This window comes from Neolamprologus brichardi, chromosome 2 (assembly GCF_056152115.1).
Source record: "Neolamprologus brichardi isolate AB-2024 chromosome 2, ASM5615211v1, whole genome shotgun sequence".
Classification (NCBI taxonomy): domain Eukaryota; kingdom Metazoa; phylum Chordata; class Actinopteri; order Cichliformes; family Cichlidae; genus Neolamprologus; species Neolamprologus brichardi.
Genome location: NC_142105.1, coordinates 1,744,685 through 1,770,000, shown reverse-complemented (window position 1 = coordinate 1,770,000; position 25,316 = coordinate 1,744,685). Strand labels below are relative to the sequence as shown.

At 42.0% G+C, this 25,316-nt stretch overlaps 1 protein-coding gene across 1 annotated transcript in view; it reads right to left on the bottom strand.

Moving 5' to 3' along the window:
* LOC102775866 (GDNF family receptor alpha-4-like) overlaps positions 1 to 25,316 on the bottom strand; it is a 75,486-nt gene that overhangs the window by 1,184 nt on the left and 48,986 nt on the right. The window contains exons 5-8 of the mRNA XM_087845882.1: positions 20,714 to 20,823; positions 16,298 to 16,432; positions 15,049 to 15,185; positions 1 to 1,985 (exon numbers count right to left, since the gene is read on the bottom strand). The exon at positions 1 to 1,985 is cut by the window's left edge and continues 1,184 nt beyond it. Of these exons, the coding sequence (XP_087702008.1) occupies positions 1,764 to 1,985; positions 15,049 to 15,185; positions 16,298 to 16,432; positions 20,714 to 20,823 (604 nt within the window). The 3' untranslated portion in view covers positions 1 to 1,763. The remainder of the gene's footprint in view (positions 1,986 to 15,048; positions 15,186 to 16,297; positions 16,433 to 20,713; positions 20,824 to 25,316) is intronic.

Here is a 25,316-nt window from a genome sequence, read left to right as displayed (position 1 = left end):
CAGTTTTCTTACATAAGGAGAGAACTCTTAGACCCCCTGTGAAGAGCATTTCCCAAGCACTGTTCAACCAAGCAAGGAATTTTTAACACAGCTGTTCAAAACATCCTCGTTTATTTTGGATGCTTACATTATTTTACTTTGGACACAGAAACAAAAGTATTTTACAAAATCATTTTTGAACATTTTTTGGTTTCTTTGTTTTTTACCAGGGACAAAACTATCAACCCTTCTGATGCTAATAGTCAGTTATGTGTCCTTTTTGCTGGATAAGAGCCTGCAACCTTAGTAGTAGTTTTGAACTGATCTCACAAACATCTCATGAGCAATCCCAACCCATTTTCCTTTGGCAGATCGCTTGGGGTCCTCCAGATGTGATGTTCTTCTGGCAGGGGCCTGGGCCTTAGGTCCACCCTATAGGAGTATCAATGGGACTCAAGTCAGGGCTTTGCACAGGCCAGTTTTGGGTGTTTGTTTTGTTGGAAGAATGAGATGATGTATGAACCAGTTCCTGTTTTACTGCTGACAGCTTGAAGTTTTCAGAATCTTCATAAATCCTTCTTTCTTCATAATTATTTCCACCTTCACAAAATTCCCCAGATCCAGAAGCACTGAAGCATTCCCACAGCAACATACTCCCACCACCGTGTTTCATTGCAGAGACTGTTCCTTGGGTTGTAAGCCACTCCCTTCTTTTTCCAAACACAAGCAGCGTCTCTCTGGACACAATTCCAGCATGCATGATCTTTAGCATACGTCAGTCTTGCTTGTAACTGTGTGTTCTGTAGTAGTGAAGATTTCTTGGCCTCTAACCTTGCGCTCCATTCTTCTGCAGTGTTCTAGTGATTGTCTACTTTGAGACTACAATTCATGACCTGGCTAAGTTGTTTTAGACGCATCTCTCACTAGTTTTCGTTCTAGAGTCTTTGAAATCTTTTGCTTAATTGACAGGCTTATTCTGTTTAAATTTCTTCATTACACTTTTCAGTCCAGTTCTCAACACTGCCAAGCACTCAAAACTCTGCATATCCATCTCATGCTTTATGGGCATCAACAGTCTAAAGTGAATTGTTTTTTGGTTTTGGTATCATAATTTCTCAAGTGACAACTCTTGCTAAAGTACAACATATACATTTGCAGATAATCCTCAATATTAACTTGATTTTTTCTGGTAGTAATTATGTTATTATATGCAAAAAGAAATACTTTATGCTTTCTAAAGAAAACTAGTAAAGAATGCTATGTTGAAAATCCATTGCTCTGTTAAAAAAGCACTTGGGAAAATTTGGACAAAATGTTGCATTTTATGACGTGGGGGTGGAGCGGTGATTGTGGGCTAAGAGTTTTGCTTCAGGAATTTTGGTATGTACTGTGTATGCCTTTTATATACCAGTTCAAAATATTGTCTAAACTTTACACTTGGGCGTGTACAAAAGGACGAAAAACCGCTGCCAGAAAGTATTTGCTGAGACTACAACAAGCCACTTTCAATTTTTCTCTAGACCGGTGATATGAACAGCTTTATTATGCGTATTAATAATTGCATCATATGAACACCCTACCACAACTAGGATTTCTGTGCTCGTCCGACCTTTTACCTTCAGTCACATTCAGAAAGAAAAAAGAGCCATGTTTAGGTTAGAGGGCGGAGCATGGGCATCGAGGGATTCTACAGACAAAGTCAATTTTTTCAATTTTGGAATTATAATTTTACAGCAATGAATCTAAAATAGTTGTGTGTATGTAATTTCTTTCCATCCTCTGTTTTACAGCCAGCTGAGGGACAATGACAGGAGAAGAAGCAGGAGTAGCATGGCTTTAGATGGCCCAGTGGTCAGAGATGTGGACCCCCCAGTCCCAGAAGAGCCTAGGTTGGAGACAGTAGCCCTCTCTGAGTAGAGCGGGATGACATCAAACTGGCCACCATCTGCACCCTCCTGCTCATCTTCTGTTTGTGTCAATTCCTCCTCTTCCTTACTGTCCAACACCTGTCGGGGAACAAAGTGTGAGTGAAAGTTATTGTTGCATTTTTTCTGCTTGGACATTTTCACATTTCATAGTGTTGGAAACAGTGCCACTCTCTGGGTCCTGGTGAGGAGGGGAAATGTCAAAGCTTTTATGTGTTCGCTTGAGGTAAGAAAATAGACTTTGAAACTCAAGAACTGAATCTATATTAATTATTTAAGCTAAAGCTATTAGCACATGGCTAATTACATTGTGTGTTGTTCTGTTTTGTTTGTTTGTTTTTTGCTATGTGCAACCAAAAACGTCTTTTGAGCAGCGCCCTGATGAATATGAGTCACTGCAGTGATATGGGTGCTAGTGCTGCTGGTTGAATCTAAGACCCATGTAAAGTTGCTTTACTCATAATATGCCTTCAGATGAAACTGCCTCTGATCCTGGCGTGTTATATGTATTTATATATATCTGACTGGGATTGTTTGAGTCTTTTTTAACATTTGATTATCTAGTGTGAAAATCAGAAGCTCCAAATAGGGCTGAGATGAGCAGCAGGTATAAACTGAGAGAAATGACGTGAGTTAAGGTTAGGGCTGTGCGATATGACCAAAATCTCATATCCTGTTATAAGACATTTATCGTCCTGACAATGATATAAATCACAAAAATGTAACATTTTCTGTAAATTCTGTGAATCTCGACTTTCCTGAAGTGTTTCCAGCTGGGCGTGCTGTACCTGGAGTCGAGTGTTTTAACCGATGAATGAAACGATACATTTTTAGACATTAGTTGTAACGGCCGCCATTTTCTTTGTATTTATTACACAGCGTGCAGCGGGGAAAAGCCTGTTCTAACGTTTGAGTCTAATGTTTATTTTTTTAGTACCTGGCGGCTATTTTTGCTTCTCATCCGTAACCTCTCCGCATACTTTTTCACGTGATTCAGTTTATTTTGAAAAGCCTCAACAGGATCTTGAGCTTTATTGTGAAACGAGCCACGCGATGGTTTTACCATCATTGTTGCTAATGACAACACATAAAAACAGACACTTGTCCATCAGTAGTGTGGTTATATTAAACATAAGAGAAAGAGAGAACTTTAATAAATTAATATAGCCACTACAGTGACCATCAAAACCATGAAAAAATATTGCTGTAAACAGTTTCAATTTCACGACACCACGAAACAAACGATAGCGTGATAGGAAACGATAGATGTTTTTATATCATCATCCGATATATATCGTTATATCGAACAGCCCTAGTTAAGGTGGGCGCTGTAATGCTTTGAGGATGAGGAGAGACAAGATGTGATGAAATAAGACAAATAACATATTAGTGAGTAGAGGAAATGATGAAAGGATACAAAGAAAAAAGGAGGAGGGAAGGAAGAGGATTTGGGGGAAGAAGTAGGAAGGGGAAGACACAGGGCATGAATAAATTCATGCTAATAAAGCCTAAGCGATGCACTGCTTCCAACCAACACCTCAACTAATCTGTTCACTGGGAGAGAGACAGGCAAACACAGAGAGCGAGCGAGCAGAGGAGGACAACCAAGACAGAGAGAGAGAGAGTTGGAATCCCCTCTTGTCCACTGGCCCAGATTATCTCTGGCAGTAAATGCATGCTGGAAGCTAGAGAGCCACAGCCGTGGCAGATTGTGGCCTTTCCAAGGTTACATTAGGCAGAGCCACAATTGGCTTGGACCACATTTATTGGTCAGTGACGGACAAGAGCAGCCGGGAACCATGGTTATCAAAAGATGTTTGAATGTTCTCACCACATTTCAGAGAGTGTGTTTATGTGTGTTTATGTGTGTGTGGGGGGTGGGGGGTGGGGGAGGGGTGTGTGGGGTGTGTGTGTGTGTGTGTTTAGGGAGGGGCAGTGACAGAAATAGTGTGTCAGTAAGAAAACAACAGAATTTGAAAACAAACAATAGAATTTGAATAAAACGAGTAGAATTACAATGAAAAGAACAGAATTTGAATAAAAACAACGGAATTTGAGAACAAACAATAGAATTAGAATGAAAAGGACAGAAATTGAAAACAAACAATAGAATTTGAATAAAACGAGTAGAATTAGAATGAAAACAACAGCATTTGCATAAAAACAACGGAATTTGAGAACAAACAATAGAATTAGAATGAAAAGAACAGAATTTGAAAACAAACAATAGAATTTGAATAAAACGAGTAGAATTAGAATGAAAAAAACAGAATTTGAATAAAATCAACAGAATTTGAGAACAAACAATAGAATTAGAATGAAAAGAACAGAATTTGAAAACAAACAATAGAATTTGAATAAAACGAGTAGAATTAGAATGAAAAGAACAGAATTTGAATAAAAACAATGGAATTTGAGAACAAACAATAGAATTAGAATGAAAAGAACAGAATTTGAAAACAAACAATAGAATTTGAATAAAACGAGTAGAATTAGAATGAAAAAAACAGAATTTGAATAAAATCAACAGAATTTGAGAACAAACAATAGAATTAGAATGAAAAGAAAAGAATTTGAAAACAAACAATAGAATTTGAATAAAACGAGTAGAATTAGAATGAAAAGAACAGAATTTGAATAAAAACAATGGAATTTGAGAACAAACAATAGAATTAGAATGAAAAGAACAGAATTTGAATGAAAACAATGGAATTTGAATGAAAACAGAATTTAAAAAATTAAAAAGTTAAATTAAAAATTTAAAAAGTAACAATCTGTCAGGACAAGGAAGGTCAACAGTGTTTGGTCAAATCTAAAAATAGACATAAATTAAAATGAAGCAGTAAGTAGGTAATGCAATCTGTCTAATGTCAAACAGATGAAGCCCATTTTACGAGCATATATTCTGACGGGGCAGCACTTTTTTTCTCACGGTTTGCACATGAGCACTGTGGATAGAAAAATGATGGGCGAGCAGCGTGTGCTGGCTCTGAGGTCAGTTACAATAAGTACTTTGTGTGGAAACAAAGCATTAGCGAGTAAATAAGCGTCAGTGATCCGCACTGTAGGTTATTGTCCTCTTGGTCAACACCTTGGCCAACTTTGTATGTGTGTGTTGGAGTGTGTGTGCTTCTGTGTGGATTATTTGTAGCAGTGGAGATCTTGTCTGAGGCCTTTAGCGCTTGGTTAGAAAGACTAAGCAAATGTTTAGATGTCTGACTTCATGCATCACTTCTGGACCCAGAAATGGGATTTGTTATATTTGATTTCCTGTGTTAGAAGATTTTCATTGTTTCCTATTGGACTTGAGTTATGCCTACACAGAAGAAATAGGTGTGTTACATCTCATAAATAGCTCTTACAGATGACTCCAGCCTTTTAACAGTAACATACCTCCGGGGCTCACTGTTCAGGCCACTAAACTAAATCTAGAGGGGACCTGCTGGAACAGGTGTGGTAGATGACGCCTGCAGGGCTACTCGGGGCCACCGGTTTTTCATCAGTATAGGCAGGGTAGACATCCGGAGAATAGCGGCAGTCCCCTCAGGGTCCCCTCAGTCCCCTGTTCCTCTCTTACATTCTAGCTCTGCACTGCTGACTGGGCAATACTCATTGGATCAGAGAATAGACTCTTTAAGAGCCAATCCAGATTAACTGTATTGGGTTTAGGGTAGTGTACACAGTTTGAGTTGTGGTGTGAATGTTGGATGTCATGGTCCTGAGCCTGGTGACTCAGTGTTTTGATTATTAATATTCTTTGTTTCAGTTAGTTTCTGGTTATATTTTAGTGATTTTTAGATCTCAGGTTTTGTTCTGTGTGTCACGTCAAATCAGCTCTGTTTTGTTGTCTGTTCTTTCCGGTCTCTATATTTGTGTATCTCCTGTGTCTCCGAGTCTCCATGTCGTTGTTTGATAGTCTCTGTTTCAGCCGTATCTCCTTGTCAAGTCTACGTCACCGTGCCTGTCTTGTGTTTCCTGTTTTACTTTGATAGTCTCGTGTCCTTCGTTCAGTGTTTTCAGTTTTGCTTCCCCTTTGTTTCATCATGTCAGATTAGGTTCATATGTGTCACCCTCCATTGCTCCCTTGTGTATTTAAGCCCTGTGTTTTCCTTTGTCCGTTGTCGTGTCGTTAACTACCTCTATGTCCTGTGTGTTATCTCTGTTCTCCTCAAGTCTCCTTCTAACTCCTAGCTTCTTTTTTCCCATTTTCTAGTTTATTAATTCTGTGTCCCTAGCTTCCTAGTTTCCAGTTTAGGTTTTGTTTTTCCATGTTTGTGATGTCTGAGTTGTTGCCACAAGCTGCCTCTCTCAGTTCACCCATCTTGTGTTTCAAGTCCTGCATTTGGGTCCTACATCTTGCCTGCCACAGCATAAAAAAAAACATTGGGTGAAAAGTCTTAGTAGTTGTAGAAAGTACTTTAAGTGCTCATCAAGCCCTCATCAAGAAGCTGCAGAAGAACACCAGAACCATGAATTGGGAAGCAGGCAGAAATAACAGGATTGGGGCAACTTGCACGAGGACGACTGCTGGAGTTCCAACAGCAGGCTAACATCAATGGGTGAACACAAACCAAATTACTTTTTATTTACTTGAACTACAAATGGCACTTGACAGAAAAAGCCTAGATGATGAACAGCTTTAATGTTTTCCCTGAAAGAGTTTAGTTTAATATGTTCCAGTTCACCAAACTGTTTGAAATGTTTGAGTAGAGATGCACCTGAGTGTGTAAGTGGGTGTGAGTATATATGTATATGCACACAGTACTATTATAATTTTCATGTAATTGCTAGGCTTAATTATTGTAAATAAATGTTGGTGCTCTTAAACCAGGGAAAGTGTTATAGGAAGCCTTGATCTGTGGGTAAAAGGCAGTCGTCATCCCTGCCTTACCTGGGCAGAGCATCCTTCTCTCCTAATCTGTTCACCTGCTGCTCATCTTTAATCAACTGCAATACTTAAGGACCAGTGCGGCCATCCAGACTCCGGGATATTATTTTAGAGTGGTAAACGGTAAACATGACTCCCCGAGTTGTCACCCCATGTTCTCCCGATTTGACTCAAGGTCCTAGGGTCTATCACGACAGTCTTCAGCAAGGAGATGGCTCCTTCACTACCTCCCTACAGGCCATAAGACAGCTGCACAGGCCTTGTCCTGAGCTCCATTACCTACCAGCAAATTATACAATCTCTCCCGGCCTGAGAGGGAGTCTATGGAGAAATCCATTATGGATTCCCTCACCGCTGGGATAATTTGACCATCTGCCTCCCACATAAGGGCTGGGTTGTTTTTTGTGGCCGAGAAAGATAAGACCCTCACTGAGTACCGTGGACTTAATCAGATCACAGTGAAAATTAAATATCCTCTTCACCCGGTAATTCTGTCTTCAAACTCCTCCAGGGGGGCTCCGTCTTCACTAAACTGAACCTACAAAATGCTTACCATGTGGTTCGAATTCGTGAGGGAGATGAATGGAAAATGGCGTTTACCTTCCTTGGCCTTACTAATGCCCCAGCTGTCTTCCAGGCACTTATCAATGATGCATTTTCTTAAACTTGTTTGTTTATTTAGAAGAAATTATTATTTTTTCTAAGAGTATGGGGGAGCACCAGGTCCACGTGCATCAAGTTTTGCATCGGCTCCTTGAGAGCAGATTGTATGTGAAAGCAGAAAAATGTGAGTTTCATGTAACTACAGTATCTTTCCTTGGCTTCGTGTTTCAGGATGAAGACTGATCTGGAAAGAGTAAAAACCATGGCGGATTGGCCCACTCACACCACCTGAAAGCAGCTTCAGCGATTCTTGGTGTTTGCTAATGAGGGAGCCAAACATCCATTTGTTGTACTGACTGACCATAAGAACCAATACACTAACCTCCTCAGCCACTGGTATTTCCTCTTTTGAGGTTGCTTTTGGCTACGAACCACCCTGATCCCAGCCTTGGAGAAGTACCAGTTCTCTCGGTCCACCAACATCTACGTTCTGAGTTACCCTTAGTTTCCTTTTGCACATATTTAAGCAATCATCATTTTCCTCAGTTTTGTGTTAAAGTGAAAAAAGTATCGCAAAGTTTATTCTGCATCTCGCTGTCCTGCCCAAGTCCCAAACTTGAGTCAAAGTAAGTAAGCTGCAAAACACGACAGAAAGCTCAGTCATGAGTTTAAGCTGGTGACAAAAATACCTACATATGTTGATGGGGGACGGTAATGATGAATTAACCCACAAAGGCTTGGGAATCAACACCAGAGTGGCGTCCCCTCTTTACGAGAGGTGTCCCAGCGCTTGACAGGTGTGTAGCTGACCTGTCTTGGTGGAAGTCAACAGTACTAAATACACTTCTTTGTTATTTAAATATGTCTCACTAAAGCTCTTCTGCCAACTGTGGCATTTAACCATTGTGAACATAAAAAAAAGGAAATGTTAGAATGATGTTCCTTAATGTAAATGTTCTGGGAATTCCAGTGAAAAGATCTCGAATAATTACCAAACGTAAAAAGGAAAAGGCACAGATGGAGAAACCCATCTGTTGATTGTGGAAGATGAAAACCCCAAAAGATTTGTCTTCAATAATACTTTTTATTGTTCACATAGAAATTCACGTAAAAGAGGAGAAGCAATATTAATCTCTAATACTATTCATTTTGTGTGTGGAAAGGAAATTAAACACAGTGAAGGCAGATGCTTCATAGTTAAAGGACTGATGGACCAAACATTGTTACACTGGTGAACGTGTGTGCACCACCTGAAAGTGGACAGAATTTTTTAAATCTCTGTATCAGTGGAAAATCAAGGACTCTATATGTGGGGAATCTGAACGTAATAATGAATATGGACACAACTAGCTACAGGAACCTGTTGCTAACTTAATTAGAAATGTGTGGTGATGGTCATGGTCGCTGTGGCTGTCCGGCTGACTCTGAAAGGCTTCATGTGTTTTCGCTTTTGTTTTCGCTCACGCTCTCTCTACCTCTGCCTGGGCAGAGCTCACCACGAGCTCTCGCCTTTGGCCCACGCACCTGCAGGCAATTACACACCTGAGGCTCATTATCCAGCAGTTTCCTGGGCACTACTTAAGGTGGTGGCTCAGAGTTTCTCGTCGCTGGACTGTTGTAAAGACTCACGTTAGTGTAACCCCGGCTTTGAGTTTCTCTTGTGTTTTCCAAGCGTTATTTAGTGTTGATTCTACTTCGTCTGTCTGTAAACAGATCTCCCTAGACCCGTCTCTTGGGCATTTCCTTTATTCCCTGGAATATTTCCCTGAGCAGTGTGGCGAGTGTTGCGTGGAGCGTGTTGGAGTACGTGAGCAGAGCAAGAGTGCAGAGCCCCCTTTCCTCCCTACCCTTGGATCCCCGGAGTCCTGATTCACTCCCAACACTCTGTATATAGTTCATTTGGTGTTTGTAAATAAAACACTCCGTCCATCTGCTTCTGCTTATCCTTTTCAGCGTCGCGAGCTGTCATTTGGCAAGAGGCAGCATACAGCCTGGACAGGTCGCCAGTCTGTGGCAGGGCTAACACAGAGAGACAGACAAACATTCACAATCAAACCAATGGGCAATTTAGTTTCCAGTTAACCTATCCCCACTAACTGTCTTTGGACTGTGAGAGGAAGCCGGAGTACCCGGCGAGAACCCACGCAAACACGGGGAGAACATGCAAACTCCACACAGAACTGATGGTGGCCACCGAGCTGCCCAAAAATAAAAGCCTGCTAAGTTTAATCTTTCCGTCTACACTGGAGTGCGTTCAGTCAGCCCTGACAGGAAGAAATGATTTATCGATGGGTGGAGAAATTGCCACCCTCTCCAAAAGAATTACACCCACTACTTAGTAATCCCTTCTGTTAATTCTAGGATAGATCACTTTTTTACACAAAGACAGAATAGGGATAAAATTCGAGAGTGTCGGATGATTCAAATCACAGTACCATGTGCTTAAAGCTTAGGTTGAAAAGTGCAAACCGAAATACAATTTGGAGGGTTGATGTCAGAATATTGAACAATCCAGAGATATTTAAAGAAATCAAGGGGGAGATAAATCAATATCTAGAAGAAAATGATGATGATGATAAATTGGTGTCAGGGTCCTGGGTCCCCTGACCCAGCATGTTTAGTTCTTTGTGATTTTTGTATTATTGTACTTGTGTGAGTTATTCTATGGTTTCTAGTTTCGATCCCTTGCCCTTCATGTTTCTCTGTGTAAGTCTGTGTCTGTATGTGTGAGTTTCCCTCTGTGTCTTTCGGTTCTTAGACCTCTGCCTTATGGTTTGTCTCTGTGTTTCTTAGTTGCTGTCTCCACCGTGTCAAGTTCGCATCTCTATGTCATACTTCCTGTTTTACTTTGAAGGTCCGTGTCTTATGTGAATGCGTCCTGCTTTCCTTGTCTCGTCAGTCCTGATTTCTCCCAGCTGTGCCCTCCTTCTGTGTCTCATTCCCATTGTTACTTCCCAGTGTATTTAAACCCTGTGTTTCTCTGAGTCAGTGTCACGTTGTCCCTCAAGCTGTGTGTTTCCTTGTGTGCCTATCTGCAAAGTGTGAGTTTATATTTTCCCAGTTTAGTTTTGTATGCTTTTCCCCTGTCAGCAAATAAAGCTGAGTGCCTGCATCTTGGGTCCAACTCCTGCCTGCCACACAGCAATTCATGATAATTAGGACCAAAAGCCACAAAACTACTGGCAATTAACAATATTAACAACACCACATTATCAACTTCGACACAAATTTAAAGAAGAAAAAAATAACTGGTCTGTTGCTCACTGACTCAATGTCCTCTTTTCCAATGAGAGCAAATTTTGCATCTCATTTGTAAACCAAGGTCCCAGAGTGGAGAGGCGCATAATCCAAGACACTTGAAGTCCAGTTTGCACAGTCTGTGCTGATTTGAGTCATGTCATCTGCTGGTGTTGGTCGACTGTGCTTTAGTCCAGAGTCAACACAGCCGTCTACCAGCACATTTTGGAGCACTTCATGCTTCCTTCTGCACACAAGCTTTATGGAGATGCAGACTTTTCCAGCAGGACTTGGCACCTGCCCACACTGCCAAGTGTACCAAACCCTGGTTCAGTGACCACGGGATTACTGTGCTTGATTGGCCAGCAAACTCTCCTGAGCCCCATAAAGAATCTATGGGGCATTGCCAAGAGAAAGAGGCGAGACATGAGACCGAACAGAAGTGCTGAAGGCCGCTATCGAAGTATCCTGGTCTTCCATAACACCTCAGCAGTGCCACAGGCTGATAGCATCCATGCCACGCTGCATTGAGGCAGTAATTCATGCAAAAGGGGCCCAAACCAAGTACTGAGTACATATGCATGATTGCACTTTTCAGAGGTCCGACATTTCTCTATATAACATAAATGGTAAATGGTAAATGGCCTGTATTTGTATAGCACTTTTACTAGTCCCGCCTAGGGACCCCAAAGCGCTTTTACACGTCCAGTCATCCACCCATTCACTCTCACATTCACACACTGGTGGAGGCAGCTACAGTTGTAGCCACAGCTGCCCTGGGGCAGACTGACAGAAGCGAGGCTGCCATATCGCGCCATAGTAGGCGGTAGGTGAAGTGTCTTACCCAAGGACACAACGACCGAGACTGTCCGAGCCGGGGCTCGAACCGGCAACCTTCCGATTACAAGGCGAACTCCCAACTCCCATCATTGTTTTATTGATTTCATGTAATATTGTAATTTTCTGAGCTTTTGAAGTTGAGATTTACAAAAGCTGTAAGCCATGATGAACAAAATTATAACAAATAAAGTGATGAAATATCTAGTGTTGCATGTAATGAGTCTATGTCATATATTAGTTTCACCTTTTAAGTTGAAATAAATGGACTTTTGCATGATATTCTCAAATTTTCAAGTTTCACCTGTAATAGGGAGTCGAGAACCGGTTCCAGCAGCTCAATTCTCCGGCATTGTTAGTCTGCCTGGGTAGCAGTGTTGCCAACTCCTCAGTAAGGAAAATCGCTATTGGCCGTCCTAAAAGTCGCTAGAAGTCACTAAATGACGTCATTGCCTAATTTGCATAATTGGTCATGCTAATATAATTGTAACCTACGTTGTTGGAGAGAGAAATAACATCGTGGAAGAGACATAAAGTGAGTAAAAAACGTCCTAAATGCATTTAGAGTTTATTTAGAACTACAAATTAAATTTCTTTTAGCAATTATTGTTTTTTTTTAATGTCACAATTCCAACCCTGCTCCTTTACCCGGGCTTGGACCGGCAAAAGTGACCCGAAATAGGCACTCTGGTGGAGTTACTTTGTGTGTGTGTGTGTGTGTGTGTGTGTGTGTGTGTGTGTGTGTGTGTGTGTTTATAAGTAGTTTTAAATCTCGTGATCCACAAAACAGCATAATAGTAAAAAAAGAACTGACTGCGTCAGTGCGGGAGTAGCGGCTTCACTCATGCGCGATTCATTTGCAGTTCGGACGCACAGGTTTGAACGTCTCCTGCCCTGATAGCAGCTGGGGGAGGACTATCCTCCTCCCGGGAGCGCTTTGGCACGGGCGAGGCGCCCACGGCAGCACCGCTGCTTGCTGAGAGTAAGAGCGATACGGGCTTTCACGTCAAAAAGTCGTCATAAATAAGTCTCCAATAACACCAGAAAAAGTTGCCAGATTTGTCGCTAGTCGCTTTTTAGAAAAAAAGTCGCTAAGGGGGTCTGAAAACTCGCCAAATATAGCGACAAAGTCGCTAAGTTGGCAACACTGCTGGGTATCAGTCCCACTTATCAGTTCTCGCACGCTCGCTACAAACAGCTGATTTCAGTTTGTGTGCTGGAGGAGGAGAATAGTGGAGCAGTATCCAGCGTGGATATGGACATTACTTTTATTTTTATTGCACAAAAGAATGAAAGTGCTCTGGTAAAGTGGAGACTGCTCCAGGGCAAGGACAACTGCGTTATGCTATTAATGCAACTTCGCAAGCACTGGCACAGACAGCATGCTAACTCTAAGCTAGCCAAGAATGCAGCGTAAACGCAGACCCCAAACCCAGCATCGTGACAAGGTGCTGAACTTCAACAGGTAACCAGCTGATGAGCAGTCAGCCTCCATTTCTGCCTGTTCAAGCAGAATCACCGTGACTATCACTTTAAAGTGTCTTTGTGCTGGTTTCTTTCCTGTGTGCTGTCGGCTTTGTGTTCATATCTAAATACTAAGTGAAAAATGCCGCGTGTCCTCAGTAGTGTGTTTCAGATAATTTTACAGAGTAACATGAGAGTAACATAACGAGTAGTATAACGAATGTCTTTTTTCGTAACGTACTGCAAGAAAAGTGAAAAGTTTTAAGAAATGTATTCTGTGTAATATGTGCAATTACTTTCTTGAGTAAAGACCCCCACACTGAGCATAACAAAGAGGGGAAACACCTCCAACGTGCACAAACATTTGACCACACAGCATGTAATTAATTTGCATGAATGTAATGTCTTTGATATGCTGCTTAGGGATGGTGGTGAGTCTCAAAGTGGAGTCAATGAGAATCGATAAGGAATCAAATCAATAATCGATAATGGAATTGGAATTGCTAAATTCTTATCAGTTTCCATCCCTATATATTAAACCACTGGCTCAGATAATTAGGCAAGATAACAGGGATCAAAATCAATAACCAAGTACACACTATTAGTTTATTCACAGACAATATCATGATATGTTTAACAGACCCAGTTAATTCCTTTCTTAAATTAAGGCAAGCATTAAACACATTGGGAAAATCCTCAGGTTACAAGATAAATATTAAAAAGATTATTCAATTGTATCCCAGACCAAAAGCTCCAAGAATTGAAAATAAACTGGAATGCAAACAAACAATAAGTTTTTAGTTATAAACATAACTGAAAACTTAGCGTCCTTATACCAACTACGTTCCAATTGACTCAGACATACAAAAAGATCTTGATAGATGGATACATATCCTGTGAATCTAGCAGCACAATTATTATATTTATGTTTAACCCTGCCAAGCACCACAAGCACATTTTCATAGATGGGATAAATCTACTTCTAGATTTATTTGGGAAGGAAGGAAACCCAGGATTCATTACAACATTACAGCTACCTAAGACTGAAGGAGGGATGGCTCTTCCCTATTTAAACAACTATTTTGATGCAGCTCAGTTACACATTCTGGTATATTAATGTAACACAGTATACACCAAATAGAAATAGAGACCTCCATATTCAATTTTCCAATCCAAAGAAGTATTGGGGAGAGTAAGATCAAAGTTTCAATAAAAGAAAATTCTAATCCTATAGTCAGATTTACTCTAGAAAAATGATACACGGTAGTAAAACTTCTAAAGCTGGAAATGGATTTATTACTATTAAAATGGATATTATATGACAACACATTCATACCAGGAAAATTAGACTCCAGCGTAAATGGTTGGCACTAAAGGGGATTACAGCACAATTACTCATAAGCTTCCAATATCTCAAAGACACATTTGGCCTCATGAGCCAAGATTTCTACAGATATCTAAATATATTTATATATAAGTGTGAGAGTATTATTTGAGATACAAGTGGCACAACAGTGTAGCTCAGCGGTCTCCAACCTTTTTATGCCCGACAATATTTTCGTGGACCGGCCTTTAAGATGTCGCGGATAAATACAACAAAATAAAACTGGTACCGGTACAAAAAAAAGAAGATTTATTCATAACACACGTGAAAAGACCCAGGAAAACCGAATAAACTATAAAAACAATAACAAAATAATGCTGAAAACCTAACAAAACCCGTAAAAACAATCAATTCACACCTGAGCCTCAACTCTCGCGGCCCGGTACCAAATGACTCACGGACCGGGGGTTGGGGACCGCTGGTGTAGCTCACCCATTTTGAGGACCCCCATGATGGTTTTTCTTGTGCTAAATTGAAAGATTTAATAAATACTGAAAGGATATCAGCTTGACTTTTACAGGCCAATAGTTTTAAACCAGTAAAAATGGAGGACTACCACAATAACTGAGGTATAAAAGCCCAGCAACAGAGATAACCACATAATAAATAAAAGTGTGACAGTGATTTGATGGGCTTAGACCAAAGATAGCAAGAAGGCTTTAGGATAAGTCTGAAAGGTAATTTAAAATGTGGCAGCAGTGATGAGCGGTGATGAGCTTTAGCGTACTCACAATGTTGTTGTGCTCAGGCAGGTGGTTATTCTTCAGCAGCTCATCCTTCTGAACCAGCGGGGAGGGTCTAGGCGCAGGAGGTTGGGTGATGTCTGCAGGCAGCAAGCCGAGGCTCCCCATCCAGCTGATGGAGTTACCTGCTTGGAGAAACAAGCACATCACTCCCTCTGTGTGTGTGTGTGTGTGTGTGCACAGGTCTGCATCACTCCCTCTGTGTGTGTGTGTGTGTGTGTGCGTGCACAGGTCTGCAACACTCCATCTGTGTAGACATGAATAAACATCTATTTGGCAGCTTTATTGTTAGAGCAGTTGGCAGCTGGATAAATTACAATGATTTACGGACAATGCATTGATTTATAGATCCAGGCTTTAGTGTTTAGATGTTTATGGCCATTGTGTATGGACACCATTATTGACAGTTCTTGTGATTGAATGACAGCTGAAGGGGCTTTATCCTGCAGATTTTTCTTTTCACACCCTACAAACCTGCAGAGACAATCTGTAAAACTCTCCTGACTGCTAAGGTTGCAGCATGTAGCTGCCTTTTAAAAAAAGGTAGAGCTCAGTTCATGCTGAGTAAAGCACAGCTGGAGACAACCACCCAGACTGATCCAGCAGACAGTGTCACAGTCATTTTCCCCTGAATCTTGATATATCTTTGATAGTAACACACATTAATGCTGTCTTCACAATTCCTCAGATGCATTATTTAAAGCAGACATTATCAAAATAAATTGTGTGTCAAGTCTTTAAAGTGTTTCTATTTTCAAACAATCCCAGAAATATAAACACTTGCATGATTTAGTGTAAAAGACATCTGCATTTGCATGCAGAGCATCATGGGACACCATTAAACCATAAGCTGTTACTTTTTATACATTTTTAGGCTACATTAGAAAAATTGGCTGCAAAGCGTAGCTCATGCTACCTCATGAGGAAATGTTTTTTAAGTAAGATTCATCAAAGCAGTCGTTTTCTTTCTGACAAGTAGGTATGCATTGGACTGGCCTAGTTTTCATTCATTTATTTGATAAACAGCATTTTTTGCTGTTGCATTTTCATTTTATTTCATGTAAAATATTTAATTTATGTATCATGGCTGTCAAACATTTTAAAAACGGAAATTAAAGAATTATATAGCAAACAGTTTAGACGAGGGGTAACAAACAAGTTAGTCCAACTTGTTACATCCTGTTGTTTGGAATGAAAAATTACTGCTGTATATGAAGAGTATGTACTGTAGACTCACGCAGGCAGCTGTTGTGGGTGAAGATGCGCTGCAGTTTCAGACATTCCTGCCACTGGTTGCCACTGCCTTCACAGTTGCACCACAGCGACACATCTGCAGAGCTGTTACTGATGTAGTTGGGTGTCATGATGGTACCTGTGGTTTTAAAAGGTCAAGGTGTTGTCACAGAAACTTCGCTGTGGGCAGATCAAAGGTTCTGGATTTTACATTTTAATGATTATAGATCTTTGAGACTATGTTAGACTTCAAGCATTCATTGGCTTCTACATAAAGTTTTACTTAGAACGATTGAGCACGGAATTGAAACTGGTTTTGTCTTCTGCAGAACAACATAACAACCACTTAATGACCTTCATTTAAAGGACCAAGGGATATTGAAATTCTGCAGATCGTAGAGTTTTCTGGTTCTACCTTGTCAATTTTTAAGCCACAAATTTGCATTTTGGAAGTTAGCTAGCACTTTAACAGGCAGTAAAAGACACGACTCAGTGCAAAACACACACACAAAGAACATTTCAACATTTGATACATTAGTTTCCATTTGTTCTGATAGATATCTTAATACATTTAATATCAACATTTTTGGAGCCCTCATGTAAGTTACTTAACAGGCAAATATAAACTACTTTGGAATAGAACATGGATAGAAATAACAGAAACTAGTATCCATCCCTGTGTTTTGTGGACTTGCAGAAGGCATTCGACCGTGTCTCTCGGGGTGTCCTGTGGGAGGTGTTGTGGGAGTATGGGGTGTCTGGCCCATTGCTACGGGCCATTCGATCCCTGTACAACCGTTGCAAGAGCTTGGTTCGCATTGCCGGCAATAAGTCGGACTCGTTCCCGGTGGGTGATGGGCTCCGCCAGGGCTGCCCTTTGTCACCGGTTCTGTTCATAATTTTTATGGACAGGATTTCTAGGCGCAGCCAAGTGGCGGAGGGCTTTCACTTTGGTGGCCTCAGAATCTCATCTCTGCTTTTTGCGGATGATGTGGTTCTGTAGGCTTCATCGGGCCTCCAGCTCGCACTGGAACGGTTCGCAGCCGAGTGTGAAGCAGCGGGAATGAGGATCAGCACCTCCAAATCTGAGGCCATGGTTCTCAGCTGGAAAAGGGTGGAGTGCCCACTCCGGGTCGGGGATGAGTTCCTGCCCCAAGTGGAGGAGTTCAAGTATCTCGGGGTCTTGTTTGCGAGTGATGGGAGAAGGGAGCCGGAGATCGACAGACGGATTGGGGCTGCAGCTGCAGTAATGCAGACGCTGCAACGGTCCGTCGTGGTGAAGAGGGAGCTGAGTGTAAAAGCGAAGCTCTCAATTTACCGGTCGATCTACGTCCCTACCCTCACCTATGGCCACGAGCTGTGGGTAGTGACCGAAAGAACGAGATCGTGGATACGGGAGGTCTGGGCCTCTCTACTTAGGCTGCTGCCCCCGCGACCCGGCCTCGGATAAAGCGGATGAAGATGGATGGATGGATAGTATCCATCCCTCAGTTTAGAATACAATAAGGTTTTCACTACAGACACGTGAACAAATATTGTAACACGTGTCTACGATTCAGATGTAGTTTTCTGGGATCATGTTAAAACTGGCACAATACTGTAATGTTAATAACAAATGTAACTTATTTGATACTGCTCTTTCAATGTATATGTTCTTTTTAAAGGAAACCAATCTGAAAGTATGGGTTTGTACCACTGGCAGGCTAGCTCGGTGTAAAGGTTTGTGCCATGAGACTTTGAGAACGATCATAAACTAGTGTCTGTTCAAGCCAGCATGGCCATAGTACTGATGTGTCAGAAAAGGATTAAAGAGTGAGCTCTTTGTGTGTGTTTGTGCCTGGGACTGCTGTTTATGTAGAATCATGGCCTTATTTCTCTGATTAGAAAGAACAAAACATACTGAACAAGAAGCCAAGGTCATAACTTCGGCTTACTGAGAGAGAAAGAATGTGAATGCTTAGTTTGGAGGGGGCCGAAGCTATAAGAATGTGAGAAGCAGTCAGACACTGTATTGTTGATTGAGCATTAAATGCCGAGTGTTGTTCTTCCTTCAGTCCAAAGATGAAAGAGTTGGGGTATTTAACAACGTGCACATTTGTGACGTTGTGCTACTAATCAGCATAATAACCAAACCCTAAAAGTGCACCCTGATGAGACCCGGAAACCGAACTTTCAAGCAACGGTGAGTACACTAGCATAGATAACACCAGGTTGTGTGTTAATTTGTGCTGTACGAACATCTCCACCCTCATCAAGCTCGCCCAAATCACCAGAACACAAACATCATAACAAAGCCCAGGAGAACCAGATTGGTTGCAACCAATAGCAACAACGAAGAAGCTGACAACACCATTGTACTGTTTGAGAAACATGCATGAAAGCCTGCGCCAGTGTCCAATTTAAATATGTAAAAGGCTTCAACTGTAATGGTCCCAGAATTTCATCTCTGCTTTTTGCAGATGATGTGGTTTTGTTGTCTTTATCTGGGGGTGACCTCCAGCTCACACTGGAGCAGTTTGAAGCAGCAGGAATGTGAATCAGGACCTCCATATCTGAAGCCATGGTCCTCAGCTAGAAAAGGATGAAGATCCCACTTTGGATTGGGGACAGGTTGGCGCCCCAGTTGGAGGAGCTTAGGTATCTCGGGGTCACATGTGACGGAATATGGTGGCAACAGATTGAGAAGTGATGGGGACACTGTACTACTCTGTTGTGGTGAAGAGAGAGCTTACTGTAAAAGCGAAGAGCTCGATTTACCAATCAATCTATGCCATCAACCTCACCTATAGTCACAAGTAGGGATGGGTATCGTTTAGGTTTTATCCAATACCGGTGCCAAACCGGTACTTTTGAAACGGTGCCGGTGCTTAAATGGTGTTCAAACCGGTGCTTAAAGAATGGAGAACACAAACTTTGTCCAAAAACCTCTCATGTTTAACTGTTTTCCACTTTTTCTTTGGTCATTTTAGCCTTTTTGGCCAGGGTGAAGGGAGTATCTGCCATCAAACAAGAAGACAGTGTTTGCTAGTTCACCTTACATGCATTAATGTAATAAAATGGTTAGCTTACACACGAACAACATTAAGCTACTCACGCAGAGAACGGCTGCTGCTGCATCATCGTCCTCATCATTTCTGCTACACTGGCAGGGCTAGGGGCCAGGACTCTCCTCTTCGGGTTTTTGGGGGATGTTGCTAACTCCGGGTCCGATAACAGGCACCACACCCGCAGTAGATGTGCTTGGTGTGAGGTCTCGCAGCAAGCTATCAAATACGGTGCATTTCTCGGCTTTTAACAAAACGCTATGCGTCGCCAGGTGTTTCATCAGATTTGAGGTGTTACCTCCTTTGACAGTATCACAGTATCAGCTTAAAGCACTTGTTGCAGCTGCTGAGTTTGCATCTTTTGCTGTAAAGTACAGCCAGACTTTTGACCGCTTCGCCTTGGCCGTTTTTAATCTGTAGCTCTGCTCTAAAAGAACGTACGTACCTGGACCCACCTACTATCCTCGGAAACGTAAAATGATTGGCTAGAATCTAAAGTGTATCACAGCACCGAAATGTGCGCTGCTTTTCGGTCTGGTTACTACCGTTTATGTCAGAACCGGTGCCATCATGGCACCGGATACCGGTACCATCCCTAGTCACAAGCTTATGGTAGTGACTGAAAGAATGAGATTGCAGCAGCTGAGGTTTCTCTAAGGGTGGCTGGTTAGAGTGAGGAGTTGAGACATTTGAGAGGGGCTCGGGGTAGAGCTGCTACTCCTCCGTATCAGAAGGAGCCAGTTGATGTGGTTTGGGCATCTGACAAAGATGCCTACAAGGTGCCTCCTGGGTGTGGTGTTCTGGGCATGTCCCACTGGAAGGAGGCCCATGGGAAGACCTAGAACATGCTGGAGAGATTACATATCTCAGCTGGGCTGGGACCGCCTTGATGCTTCCCCCGGATAAGCTGAAGAAGGTGGCTGTGGAGAGGGAGGTCTAAGCCTCTGTGCAGCTGCTGCCCTGCGATCCGGCATGGATAAGCAAGTAAATAAATGTCTGTAAATTTTAATGTTTAAAATTAAAATTTTAAACATTAAAAATTAAAACACTATTGATGAGATAGATTACAACATCAAGAGAGGGACTGTAGAATGCACATTTTTTTAAACTGTCAGATGGGACAGGTTAAAACACTGACACTCAGACTCGTTACCTTTTCTTTTTCCTCTTTTTCGTTGTTTTGTCCATACTGTGTGTTTCATGATTCTTGTTTGTTACACTTCAAAAGTAACTAAGGGCTCTATGTTTTCTAAATTTCTCTGAAACTGTAATAAAAATGACAAACATGCCAAATCCGACACTTGCAGCCTTCTATTTTTTGGTAAGGCAGTAGGTTTTTTCGTCTTTTTCTCCCTCCTTCCCCGTGTGTTTAGTACCTATGAGTCCGGCATAGGCTCGGAGACAGAGGCCTGCTGAATCTTTCAGGCAGCCGCTGGCTGTCAGATGAGACGGTTGGCAGTTATTGAGGAAATCAGCCAGTCTGGACCTGGCAACAACACAAACAAACAGTCAATATCAACATTAAAAGCAGGCAAGACTAACTTACACAACACCTTCTTATGTATAATAAACTTAGCACAACAAATAAGAAAATTTGTCTTTGGCTGATTATTTCTTTGCTGTAGAAATACTTCTTAGCAAATAATCATCTGTCTTTAGAAAGTCTGTTCATTTCCCATTAAATGGCGTCACATTTGTAAAGAGAATGCATTCATGGTTTGAGCAGTTGAGTATATGGGTTGCACCCATGAAACATTTGCCAAATATTATCTGCCAAATACTAGACAGCTTATTCTGTTATTGACTCTTGTTTTGATCCTCTGTTACTGTAGACACCAGCTGATGATCAGGTGTTTGATTGGCACCTCTGAACGTGGACCCTGCTACAGCAGTCAGTTGGTGTCTCCTTCAAACTTGCCATGTTTGATAGACGTGGACAGGGCCCATGCCGTAGGGCAATTTCAAGCAGGTGTTCCACAACACCAAGCTGAAATTTTATTTGGAGTGAGCCCAAATACCATCTCCAAATAGAAGTTTCATGTTCATATATATGTGGGATGTCAGAGACACGCTGCAAAGTGGGCCGCTCCCAAGAAGACAAAGCCAAGATTGTCAACTCTCACCACCTAGGACCTTCTACAGATTTGCAGTCAAGGTTTGCAGGACAACATGACTAATTTCTCTAATTGCACACAGTCAATCTGTGATTTCAAAAGGGTGCCAGGAGGCCTGCTGATTGGCCTTCACTATTTGTGCTGGTGTTGGCAACGTGCGCACTGGAAAGTGAACATGTGGAGAAATTTTATGTGGCGTGATGAGTCCAGATTCTGCCTATGGCAGAGAAGATGCAGAGAATGCTATATTGACTGCTGGACCAATATGGTAACCACTTTTGGTGGAGGCAGTGTAATAGTGCATCTTCCTCACTAAAGAAAAACAAGGGTTTCAATCATTGGATGCATAGCAGTGAAAATGTCTGCTATGCCTTCTGATGATGCTGCCTAAGGGAAGCATGTATAATGTAAATAGAATTGGTCCTAGCACTGAACCCTGTGGAACTCCATAATTAACCTCAGTGTGTGAAGAGGACTCTCCATTTACATGCACAAACTGGAGTCTATTAGATAGATATGATACAAACCACTGCAGCACATTACCTGTAATACCTACAGCATGTTCTAATCGCTCTAATAGGATATTATGGTCGACAGTATCGAACGCTGCACTAAGGTCAAGAAGGACAAGCACAGAGATGAGTCCACTGTCAGAGGCCATAAGAAGATCATTTGTAACCTTCACTAAAGCTGTTTCTGTGCTGTGATGAGCTCTGAAACCTGACTGAAACTCTTCAAATAAACCATTCCTCTGCAGATGATCTGTTAGCTGTTTGACAACTACTCTTTCAAGGATGTTTGATATGAAAGGAAGGTTGATGATTGGCCTAAAATTAGCTATAAGCTGTTATGCCTGTTGTACATAGCTGATTAAAAGAGAGGCTGATCATGTTTAAGACTGAAGCATTAATCAATATTAGGACTTCTTTGCGCAGCTGCTAGTTTTAGTCTCTATAAGGAGGTTGAAACCACATACAATAATTGTTTTATCTGAAATGAGCATTAAATCAGATAAAAAGTTTGAATTCAGACAAAAACTCTGAATAAGGCTCAGGTGGTGGATAGATGATAACTAATGAAACTGTTTTTTGAGTTTTCCAGCTAGGGTGGACAAGGCTAAACATTAGGAATAAATGAATGAATGTAAACTGTCCGGGTCTTGCTGATTAACAAGCTGGAGTGCAAAACTTCTGCCGCCACCCCGTCCTGTGACAATTAAATTTAATCTTCCTAGAAATGTGAGTTGCTCCAAAGTGGTTGGATGCCATCTCTCCTAACCAGACCAGACTTCCCCCAGAAAGTTTACCAATTAGCTATAATGCCCACATCCTTTTTTGAACACCACTCAGACATCCAGCAATATAAGGAGAACATGCAGCTAAATGTGTCAGTCGTTATCGGAAAATTATCGGTAAATTTCCCTTAATGTCCTCTGCTCTGGCCCCTGGAAGACAATTCACTATGGGTGTTGGTCTCTCTAGCTTCACGTCTTCAAACAGAACCATGTGAAACCAAGTTGGTGACCAGGAGGAGTTGAGCATTAGAAGTGCCAGGCTGTTGTCATTGTCTATGGTTCTTTCACATGCTACTGAGGCCCCTGTTTGTTCCATCCATCAGCAATCCATTTTCTGATGCTTATCTGAGTTCAGGCAGCAGTCTCAGCACAGAAGCCATGACATCCCTCACCCAGCCACCCTTTTCAGCTCATACGGACATTCCCAAGACAGCTGAGAGATAATATCTCTCCAGGAAGTCTTGGGTCTGTCCTGGGCCCTCCTCCTGGTACAACATGCCAGGAACACCTCACCTAGAAGGTGTACAGAAGACATTTTAGTTAGATTCCTGAATCCCCTCAACTGTGTCGACGAGCAGCAGCTACTCAGTCCCTCTTGAATGACTGAGCTCCTCACCCTTTGGCTGGGCTGGGCTCTCTTTCTACACTTGTATTCACAACCTCATTCTTTCAGTCACTAATCAGAGCTCATGACCATAGGTGAGGGTAGGAGCCTAGATTATCTGGTGAATGAATAGCTATGCTTTAACACTCAGCTCACAGATTAGTACAGCACCTGCATCAGTGCAGACACCTCCCCGATCCATCTGCCTTATGTTCCACTCTAACTCACGAACAAGACCCCGAGATACTCGAACCCCTCCACTTAGGCCAGTAAGTTGTCCCTGACCCAGAGTGTGTATGCCAACTTTTTCCAGCTCAGACTTGGGGGTGCTAATTCTAAATTCTCAGGCCACCAAAGTGGAGAAACTCCACTACTTGGCTGCCCTTTACATGCTGTTCTATCCATAAAAACTTTGAACAAAATCAGTGACAAAGGGCAGCTCAGGGGGAGTCCAGCAACCACCGGAAATGAGTCCTACTTATGCCCCATACTCCCAAAGCACCCCCCACAAGGGACCTGGGCAAAGGCCTTTTGTAAGTCCACAAAATGCATATAGACTAGTTGGGCAAACATACACCCTTCAAATATCCTTAAGAGGATAAAGAGTTGGTCCCGTGTTCCACGACCAGGATGAAAACAGCACTGTTCCTTCTGAATCCAAGGCTCAACTAACAGATGGACTTGCCTTTTCATTACTCTTGCATAAACCTTCTCAAGAAGTTGTAGTCGGAGCACACCCTCCAGCCCCCCTTCTTAAAGATAGGAGCCACCACCTGAGCCTGCATATTCAGAGGAACTATTTGAGACCTCCACATGACAATGCAAAAATGTGTCAGCTAGGACAGCCCTACATCGACAGTCTTCAAGAACTCTCATCCACTCCAGGGGGCCTGCCACTATGCAGTTGTTTAACTATGTGAGTGACTTCTCCCCAGTGATTAGCGAGTTGTCTTCACCCAAGTATCCAAAACATACGGCGGCAGATCTGATGATACGATTACAAAATCAGCAGCTGTTCTGCTCTACTAGAACCCTAACTTTAGTGACTGGATGAAGATGACAGACAAGACCTGTTCCCAGACCCAAAGCAACCCACTTGTCTTTATACATACAAGTATACCCACTGCTGCCTGCCACCTCTCGCTAAGGGTAACTCCAGAGTGGAACAGAGTCCAACCCCTCTCCAGAAAACTGGTTCCAGATCAGGTAAGCCAGACTATATCTAATTGGTTTCTCCGAACCTCGCTCAGCCTCCTTCCCCACCAGCGAGATGGCATTCCATGTAACACAGTCAGTTTTGGAAGCTGGGGATTGAAGCACCAACATCACCACCTATGACTGCCACCCCATTCTGGACAAAGTTTGCAGAACCCTTGAATTGTTATGCTGCATAGAGATTGTATGAATCACTGCTCACCCAGCATCTGCCATGGAGACCCTACCAGGGGCCCTGACAACATAACTCCAGGGATCAATGGGACACACCAACCACTCTATTGCAATAAGGAGTCAATTTATAGGAGGAGGACACAGGAATCATAATTTGTTAAACTGCTAGTATGTCTTGCTCCTTCAGATTTAAATTATCCAAACCATTAAACAACATGAAACAAGAGTCAATTGCTGAATAAAGTGTTTGGCATTGGAAGCAAAATCTTTCATTGGCTGAAATGTAGCCCCAAACCATAACAAAGCCTCCATCAAGTTTTACAGATAACTGTAAACGCTCACTGTTAAACCTCTCCTGACCTACTTCATACATACTGATAAAATTGGCAACAGGTCTTCAATCCAAAGTTTTTGTTTTTTGGTTTAACTCCTTACGTTGAAATCGTATGTAATTTGGTATTTCTTTTGGGTTTCTTTCCTTAAGAATGGCTTATTAACTGCAACTCTTGCACTGAGAGCATTACTGATGAGGTTGGATCCGAGAGTAGACAGATCAACTTAAGACCCAGATGCATCTC